This window comes from Oncorhynchus kisutch, linkage group LG29 (assembly GCF_002021735.2).
Source record: "Oncorhynchus kisutch isolate 150728-3 linkage group LG29, Okis_V2, whole genome shotgun sequence".
Classification (NCBI taxonomy): Eukaryota; Metazoa; Chordata; class Actinopteri; order Salmoniformes; family Salmonidae; genus Oncorhynchus; species Oncorhynchus kisutch.
The window spans coordinates 17226109-17236447 of NC_034202.2; the positions used below are offsets into that span (position 1 = coordinate 17226109).

Consider the following 10339-nt stretch of genomic DNA (forward strand, 5'->3'; position numbering starts at 1 on the left):
TGGTTCCACAGCATGCTATTTCTCTCTTCTCTCTCTCGGCACTTAGATGGATAAGCCTACAGTATGTGACTATGGGCACAGGGACCTCACGTTTGATAGAACGCATGCTAACCACTTAAATAACTTCACATGGAGAGGTTGTGTTCTTTAACTCAACCCCCCCCCCCCAGGTGTCGGATCGTTGTGACTATGTGTTTGTGAACGGGAAGGAGACGAGGGGGAGGATGAGGATGGTGCTCAACTTCACCTACAGCTACCTGAGCGCCCAGCTGGAGATGAGTGTGTGGATGCCCCGCCTCCCTCTGGTCATCGACGTGGCTGACCCCGAGCTCAGCCAGATCAAGGGCTGGAGGGTCCCGGTGGCCGCTGGCAACAAGAGGTATGGTTTTGTTTGTTTACAACTCTCCACATATCGATGTTAGTAGAGCTTTCGTCTCGGTCAATGCTATTTTAAAGCCATAGTACAGAATGGGAGAGCTGATGCCATGACCTGCCTGAGTTTGGCTTTCATTACATTTTAAAGAAGGATTTAATAAATTGTGAGTTGTACAAATGTCATAAAAAATCATCACAAGAGCTACTGGTAGTGACCCACTGCATAGTGACAAAGGATGAAATCAAAGAACATTAAATGTAAGTAGGATTTCACAGAGCTATACCCAGAATCCTAAACCCCTAAACCACAAAATAGTGTTTGTTTACCAGCCTCATAAACTAGAGCTGTGCTGTTCAGACAGATAGATGAATTCATAAATGCAAGCAGTGCAGTAAGTACTATGACAGAGAGGGTACGGAATGGAAATCCCCCAGCTTACCAGCCTTGCCTAATGCATATTACAGAGAGACTCTATAATAATCAACTATAATCACATCACTGTTAGTTACATAAGTGTGTTATGCCCTGTAGATGGGACTGTATAGACTTGCTCTCAGGAAACAGGTCAGTAGGGTCTCTCTCAATACTGAGTGTCGTACCGCTGCCTGGTTCTCACTCAATACACTGACGTGGATGGATGGATTGTGTAGGGTGTTGTTGTTTTTCTCTGGAGATATCTTAACATAGTTATGGGTGGTTTCAGAGCCAGCTACCCAAGTCCATTTAACCCTCAGTTATTTTTTGAAGATGTCTGTCAGTTCTTGGTTTAAGTATACTTAAGCAATAAGGCCCTAAGGGGTGTGATATATGGCTAATATCGTCTCATATACACACGGGTGGGTGGTTGGGTTGAGCTAATTAGCACCCAGTATCAAAACTACCCGGTTTACACAATTTATAAAATGATGTTTTGTCTTGCATTACTCTGGTCATAGCCATAAATCCCCTGTGTCTCTGTGTGTGTGTCTCAGGACCAGCTGGGACAGTGAGGAAGAGGAGGAGATGAGGAAGGGCAGGGGCTGCATGCTACAGTACCAACACACTGTGGTTAGGGTGCTCACACCCTTTGTAGCTGAGCCGTCGGACCCAGCTCCAGACCTCATGGCAGGGAAAGTGGGGGGGGCTTTGGAGATTTTCCTGGGGACAGACTGGCAGGTGGATGTCACCAGGCTGGTGCGTTACTCTTTCAGGGTGAGAGACCCAGCTATAGCCAGACTACAGGCAGGGACTGTACTGCAGGGACGCGCTGCAGGGACCACGACACTACAGGTAATGTGTTTGTATGCGTGTGTACATACAATGCCTTCAGAAGGTATTCAAACCCTTGATTTTGTCCACATTTTGGTGTGTTACAGCCTGCCTTTAAAATGGATTCTATTGAGATTTTGTGTCACTGGGCTACACATAATACCCCGTAATGTCGGAGTGGAATTATGTTAGTTTTTTAAATAATTACACATTTTATTCAAATGAAAAGCTGAAATGTACCCACGCGGGACGGTTGAACCAACGTGTGCTAATGTCATTAGCATGAGGTGAGAATGAAGAGACTGAAAAGATTTGGTATGGGTCCTCAGAGCCTCAAAAGGTTCTACAGCTGCACCGTCGACAGCTGACTGGTTGCATCACTGCCTGGTATAGCAACTGCTCGGCCCCTGGCCGCAAGGCACTACAGAGGGTTGTGTGAATGGCCCAGTCCATCACTGGGGCCAAGCTTCCTGCAATCCAGGACCTTGGTGTCAGAGGAAGGCCGTAAAAATTGTCAAAACTCCAGCTACCAAAGTCATAGACTGTTCTCTCTGCTACCACACGGCAAGTGGTACCAGAGCACCATGTCTTGGTCCAAGAGGCTTCTAAACAGCTTCTACCCCCAAGCCATAAGACTCCTGAACATCTAATCAAATGGCTACCCAGACTATTTGCATTGCCCCCCCCCTCTCTTTTATACCACTGCTACTCTCTGTTATCATCATCTATGCTTAGTCACTTTAATAACTCTACCTACAGTGCCTTGCGAAAGTATTCCGCCCCCTTGAACTTTGCGACCTTTTGCCACATTTCAGGCTTCAAACATAAAGATATAAAACTGTATTTTTTGTGAAGAATCAACAACAAGTGGGACACAATCATGAAGTGGAACGACATTTATTGGATATTTCAAACTTTTTTAACAAATCAAAAACTGAAAAATTGGGCGTGCAAAATTATTCGGCCCCTTTACTTTCAGTGCAGCAAACTCTCTCCAGAAGTTCAGTGAGGATCTCTGAATGTTCCAATGTTGACCTAAATGACTAATGATGATAAATACAATCCACCTGTGTGTAATCAAGTCTCCATATAAATGCACCTGCACTGTGATAGTCTCAGAGGTCCGTTAAAAGTGCAGAGAGCATCATGAAGAACAAGGAACACACCAGGCAGGTCCGAGATACTGTTGAGAAGAAGTTTAAAGCTGGATTTGGATACAAAAAGATTTCCCATGCTTTAAACATCCCAAGGAGCACTGTGCAAGCGATAATATTGAAATGGAAGGAGTATCAGACCACTGCAAATCTACCAAGACCTGGCCGTCCCTCTAAACTTTCAGCTCATACAAGGAGAAGACTGATCAGAGATGCAGCCAAGAGGCCCATGATCACTCTGGATGAACTGCAGAGATCTACAGCTGAGGTGGGAGACTCTGTCCATAGGACAACAATCAGTCGTATATTGCACAAATCTGGCCTTTATGGAAGAGTGGCAAGAAGAAAGCCATTTCTTAAAGATATCCATAAAAAGTATCATTTAAAGTTTGCCACAAGCCACCTGGGAGACACACCAAACATGTGGAAGAAGGTGCTCTGGTCAGATGAAACCAACAATGCAAAACATTATGTTTGGCGTAAAAGCAACACAGCTCATCACCCTGAATACAGCATCCCCACTGTCAAACATGGTGGTGGCAGCATCATGGTTTGGGCCTGCTTTTCTTCAGCAGGGACAGGGAAGATGGTTAAAATTGATGGGAAGATGGATGGAGCCAAATACAGGACCATTCTGGAAGAAAACCTGATGGAGTCTGCAAAAGACCTGAGACTGGGACGGAGATTTGTCTTCCAACAAGACAATGATCCAAAACATAAAGCAAAATCTACAATGGAATGGTTCAAAAATAAACATATCCAGGTGTTAGAATGGCCAAGTCAAAGTCCAGACCTGAATCCAATCGAGAATCTGTGGAAAGAACTGAAAACTGCTGTTCACAAATGCTCTCCATCCAATCCAATCATTTCACATTTCCACAAACTTCAAAGTGTTTCCTTTCAAATGGTGTCAAGAATATGCATATCCTTGCTTCAGGTCCTGAGCTACAGGCAATTAGATTTGGGTATGTCATTTTAGGCGAAAATTGAAAAAAGGGTCCGATCCTATTAACTTGATTTTTGAATGACTACCTCATCTCTGTGCCCAACACATACAATTATCTATAAGGTCCCTCAATGGTGAAGTTATTCATTACAATTTGGATGGTCTATAAATACACCCAGTCACTACAAAAATAGGGATGTCCTTCCTAACTCCGTTGCCAGAGAAGCCAATGGTGATGGATGGATCAACAACATTGTAGTTACTCCACAATACTAAATGACAGATGACAGAGTGAAACCAAGGAAACCTGTATATCAAAAACATATTCCAAAACATGCATACTGTTTGCAATAAGGCACCAAAGTAAAACTTCAACATATGTGGCAACTTTATGTCCTGAATTCAACATGTTATGTTTGGGGTAAAAACAACACATCACTGAATACCACTCTTCAGGGTGGTGGCTGCATCATGTTATGGGAATGCTTGTCATCGACAAGAACTAGGGAGTTTTTGTTTATCATAAAAATAAATGTAATAGAGCTAAGCACAAGCCAAATCCTAGAGGAAACCTGGTACAGTCTGCTTTCTAACAGACACTGGGAGACAAATTCACCTTTCAGCAGGACAATAACCTAAAACCTGAGGCCAAATATACACTGCTGTTGCTTACCAAGACAACATTGAATGTTTCTCAGTGGCCTAATTGAATCTCAATTTGTAATTCAACAAAATGTGGAAAAAGTCAAGGTTTTGAATACTTTCTGAAGGCACTGTATGTGTCTGTTTGTATACTAATGTGTGTGTATGATGTTGCAGGTGATGTCTCCTCTGTCTGACTCAATCCTGGCTGAGCGGATGGTCAGGGTTCTGGATGACAAAGTGAGCGTGACAGAGCTGGGAGTGCAGCTGGTGTCTGGCCTCTCTCTGTCCCTCCAGCTCAGCCCAGGGAGTAACAGGGCCATCGTCGCCATGGCTACCACACAGGAAGTCATGCAGAAACCCAAGCAGGTAACTAATTGTAAAATAAAACCTGTATTAACCTATTATGCAAAATATAGAACTTCCAATATAATACTTTTTCCAAAGAACAAGCCCCAACACATTGTGCCATTCAGAAGCTGGGGCACTGCTAGAAAACTGTACCCTCAAAGCCCTTCATAGATATCAGACAGGAAAATGATCAATTTCACAGTGTAACCTGGTGGTCTAGTAGCATATGTTTTGTCCCTGTGATTTCTGTGTGTGTGATTTAATGGTGTCCACAGCTCAGGCCTGTAGTACATGGGCCACGCTGTGAGTCAGGCAGGGAGCACGCACACAGTTTAACAGCTCACACATTAGCCGGGCAGTATGCCCATTCAAAAACACTTCCCAAACTGTGAGCGGGGAAACCATTAGGCAGTTGTCCATACTTCATAGCCAGCATTATGACAGCCCTGTGCTGCCTTGGGGCCTGGTGAACCGCTAGCTTGACCCAGTCAATACTCAAGCTCTTAGAATGGAGCTCGCGCACATGCCCATTTGTTTCTGTGATGGGCTGTGTTAATGTAAAATTCTGGGCTATGCATAATGTATTTCCCCTCAGAATATAGGCCAGGCCTCTTGCTCTAATCGTTCATATCAGTTTACAGCTCTCTGGTTCTATGGTCACTGGACTGACTTGTGGTGGGGGTAATTACCCACATTGCGCCCTCTGGTGGCTATTGTAAACAGTGTTTATTATGCATCTACTGTATATTGATATTGATCCCCTGTGGTTAAATTGCGTTTCAAAGGATGATTTGATAGGACTGTGGTGTGTGGTACAATAGCCGAGCTAATTATAAAGAGATTAACAGAGGCGGTTCTTAGATACCAACAAAAAGATGGATAATCTAAAATGGCAACCCAACCGACGAAACACTGAGGCAGGAAATTAAATAACTGTAGAATTGTGAACCATTGGGTTGCTTGAGGATCCTTTGGAAAGATACAGAATCAGTTCTGCTCCTGATTTACCACCTACTATTATGCATTATCACAAGATCTATTTATGAGAGGGAATATTTGGAAATAAATTGATGAACAAAACTTGGGGAGAATATTGATTCCATTGTTGCATTTTGTCCTATTTTGTATTTCCGTTGTCCTCTCCTGATCCAGTCTCTGTGTTGTCTCTCCTTAGGAGGCACTGGTCAGCTGCTGGGTCCAGTTCAGTGATGGCTCAGTGACCCCTCTGGACCTCTTCGACCGCAGCGTCTACTCCCTGACTGTGACTTCATGGGACGAGAGAGTGGCTACTGTGCGCCGGACCCCCCAGTCAGCTTTTATGGTGGCGGAGGGCGAGGGTCAGGGGGCGCTGGTGAAGGCAGAGCTGAGGATTTGTGAGGAGTGCCAGAAGTCCAAGAGAAAGAGCAAGCTGGTGGTGGGCAATGGGCTTCTCAGGGTCACTTTCCAGATGGGCAGCAGGCCCGACGGAGGGGACACTGGTGGGGATGTTGCTGAGTATGGCAATGATGGTTCAGAGTCAGAGGGAGAGCCTAAGCCTGTTGTGACATTACCATGGGAGCCCACAGCAGTCGTGGCATCAAATCGAGAGCCTGAGCATGTTGTGACCTCACCACAGATTCTAACTGAGGGTGGCGGAGGCAGACGCTCGTTCAGGAGCACTGTGCCAGACCTCCAGGAGACCATCATGACTGACGCCACCACATCATCTAGCAGGGCTCAGGAAGTGGCTGGAGGTGGCATCTCTACCATCAGCACCACTACCACCAACATGGACAGTAGTACCACCACCATGGGCAAACCTGGCACTGACAAACCTCTGATGACTGGCAGACCTGGCAGGGATAGAACCCTGGGAAGAGGACAGGGGCTTAGGAGAGACTGGGGAAACCTGGTGGAAGACCCAAACCAGAAGAAAGAGATGCCCAAAGCAGAGGCACCACCCCAGAAAGAGCAGCCCAAGCCACCGCTGGTGGTGGAGAGTGACCTGGTGAGGACATTTAGAGCCATGTCAGACCTAGAGATCGGTATCTTCGCCCTGGTGGGGGTCTCCGTGGTGGCCATCCTGGCCTTCCTGCTAAACTGCACCTCCTATAACCTCTGCTTCCGGGTCCACAAGACCCCCATCCAGGGCAACCCAGATCCCAACAGCCCTAAGGAGCACAGGAATGACTGGGTGTCGCTGGGGACCACCACAGGTCCCCAAGTCTCCACCCTCAAGCGGGAGAACCACCGCTCAATGGAGTCCAACTGCAGCCTGCAAAGTCACAGCTCCATAGATACCCACCGGGCCCTGGAGAGCAGTCTGAGTATGAGTGCTATCCCAGAGAGGACAGCCACCCTGGGCAGGAGGACCAGCTCCCAGCAGGTTTCCGCCCTGGACACCACTGCCCAGCGTTCAGCCACCCTCCTACCCAAGCCCACCTGCAGCGATCCCCTCCACTCCCCCACCAGCAAGAGGAACCAGGTCCAGTTCACCACCTTCACCACACTGGACATTAAGCACCTGGCTGCCCTGAAGAGGAACGAAGTGGACTTTAACTGGCCCAGTCAGGCTGGGGGAGCTGGGGAGCCTCAGGGGCCCCTACCTGACATGCCATGGCCTGTAGTCAGACCCCTGGGTGAGCCAAAGTGAGATTCCACATGGGTTGCGTGTGTGTGTGCGTGTGTGAGCGTGTGCGTGCGTGTGTGTGTGTGTGCGTGTACATGCATTTGTGTGTTCTGAACCTGTTTAAGTGTATAAACTGTGTAGGTAGAGTATACACATAATAGGTGTATGGACACTGTCATTCCATTATATCACACATATTATGTCACACATATTATATCACACACATGAACAATTTACACACATGACCAAATTACCAAATGAATGACCAGACCTCATTAATATGGGATGGTAAAAAATCTATATTTCTACAGATGATTGTTTACACTGCTTAAATGCAGTTTAATAATGTTTCATTTCCTTTCACTTTTATATATTTGTATGACTCCTCCACAAAATAGCTTAAGATTTCACTTTGTACCAGTTGTTAGGGTAATTGCAATATGAAAGACATTATTTGTAGTTGGTTATATACTTTCCAGCCTTTGTATATTTGTATGATTCCTCAACAGAATAGTTTAAGAGTTTGTACAATTGGTCAGAGAAAATGCAATATTTATGAATATTATTGGAAAATGATTTTATACAGACCACCCTTTTGAATGGACATTTATTCAAATTGTATGTGCCATGCAAACACAGTTCATGGTCATGTAGAGTTTGAATTGAATATTGGCACCAACTAAACAATGAAAATACCTCTGCTACAAGAATTGTCTTGGGGGAAAGAGTTCTTCCATTTGAAAAAAAAAAATATATATATATATATATATATAATCTTGTCCTCAACACAGAGCAATACATTTTAAAAGAGAGGATTATTTCATGTGTAAATGAAGACTAATGGTGCTCTGTCTGTGCAATGATGTTTTGATGTTCAATTCCTAATGAGATTAACCAATAAATTACTGAATGAAGGACCAAATGGATGGTTTGGGAGCAGAATTTCATCAGTATTGTCTCCTACCATTATTCCTTTTCATTTAAAATCATGTGATTATTTTTTATATTCAAAACACATAATAATGGGTGAAGTTGTCCAAAATATACTTTGTTTATTACTATAAAAGACAATGGAAATTGTGAGATTCCCTGAGCTTTGGTTTGCCTCTGGATGTCATGTGGCATACAGTACAATATGTCAGTGGCATCACAAGAGTAGGTCTTGCTGCAGAGGTCCCCTCCTCTATGTGGCCTGTGAAATCAAGGAACTTTTCACTCCACTTTGATACAAAGTGATTTTCATAGCAGGTTAGGTGGGCATTTTCGCTAACTCTTTTCCTAACCTTAACCTGATCTCCTAACCTGCTACATTAATTATCCTAACCTGCTGCGTAAATTCTCCTAGCCTGTTACGAAAAAGTCACTTTTCTATTGGAGTGGCATAAAAAAGTGTTTCCCGTGAACTGAAGTCACCCACTGAATGAGGTCCATTTTGAGTGATAGGAGTAAGTGAGAGAGAGTGAATGAGTGAGTGAGAGAGAGAGAAAGACGACAAGAGAGAGATCTCCCTTTTGCTTATTGCGATAGCGCCAACACACTTCTGAGGAAATGCTGTTTGATATCTTCTGCCGAGGCACACAAGTGATAACTCCCTGGCTCCCGCTCTATGGTGTAACCGTGGCGACACATCTCTAAATTACATTTCAACAGTAAAAAAAAACCTGTACAAGCTTAAACTAACCCAGATAATCTGATGTGCTGATGCGCTGAACCTCAAACTGACAGCAGAGGATTTGACAGCATGTGTCATTTCCTTCTGCTGTAGAGGGGGACGGATTTGAAGTGTTGATAAAGGCTATTTAATACATTTTCCCAAAATTCTCTCCCTTTACACATCCAGCATGTTTGCTATGTGGGCAGACTCTCTCCCCTTCAGACAGTTTATCTTTCTTACAGGAGCTGGAGAGTTAAAAACACTTTCACCTGCGACAGCTCCCGTGAATCTCTGCAGTGTTTCTGACCACAAAATGACTGTAATAATAGAGATTAACATCAACTGACATAAATGTGTAAAGGCAAATATAAAAAATAATACCAACTTTATATATGTAGATCAGCTTTAGTATTGCAGATAGATTGTAGCTACCATCAATGTAATTGTCTGCATCATTTCTAATCGACAATATATTTTTTTGTAAATACACTACCGTTCAAAAGTTTAGCGTCACTTAGAAATGTCCTTGTTATCGAATAAAATTTAAAAAATGTTGTCCATTAAAATAACTTTAAATTGATCAGATATACAGTGTAGACAGCTAATCCAAGTTTATAATTTAAAAAAGCTAATTGATCATTAGAAAACCTTTCTGCAATTATGCTAGCACAGCTGAAAACTGTTGTTCTGATTAAAGAAGCAATAAAACTGATCTTCTTTAGGCTAGTTGAGTATCTGGAGCATCAGCACTTGTGTGTTTTTATTACAGGCTCAAAATGGCCAGAAACAAATAACTTTCTTCTGAAACTCGTCATTCTATTATTGTTCATGAAATAGTGCCCGCAAAACAATACCCGTAAAACACCAGTCTCAATGTCAACAGTGAAGAGGCCACACCAGGATGCTGGCCTGACACTGGACAGAGGAACTCTGCCTAGAAGGCCAGTATGCCAGAGTTGCCTTTTCACTGTTGACGTTAAAGACTGGTGTTTTACTGGTACTATTTAATGAAGCTGCCAGTTGAGGAATTGTGAGGAGTCTGTTTCTCAAACTAGACACTCTAATGTGCTTGTCCTCTCGCTCAGTTGTGCACTGGGGCCTCCCACTCCTCTATCTATTCTGGTTAGAGCCAGTTTGCGCTGTTCTGTGAAGGGAGTAGTACACAGTGTTGTACAGAACTTTAGTTTCTTGGCAATTTCTCACGTGGAATAGCCTTCATTTCTATCACAATTTGCCATTGGAACACAGGAGTGATGGTTGCTGATAATGGGCCTCTGTACGCCTATGTAGATTCTTTTTTTTTAAACAAGCTAATCCAGCTACCATTGTCATTTACAAAATTAACAATGTCTACACTGCT

The 10339-nt window shown here is 43.9% G+C and overlaps 1 protein-coding gene across 1 annotated transcript in view; it reads left to right on the plus strand.

Moving 5' to 3' along the window:
* The window catches only part of LOC109873578 (transmembrane protein 132D), a 45974-nt gene extending 37727 nt beyond the window's left edge, over positions 1–8247 (plus strand). Inside the window, exons 6-9 of the mRNA XM_031809581.1 lie at positions 171–379; positions 1348–1645; positions 4544–4735; positions 5892–8247. Of these exons, the coding sequence (XP_031665441.1) occupies positions 171–379; positions 1348–1645; positions 4544–4735; positions 5892–7349 (2157 nt within the window). The 3' untranslated portion in view covers positions 7350–8247. The remainder of the gene's footprint in view (positions 1–170; positions 380–1347; positions 1646–4543; positions 4736–5891) is intronic.
* The last annotated feature ends 2092 nt before the right edge of the window (positions 8248–10339 follow it).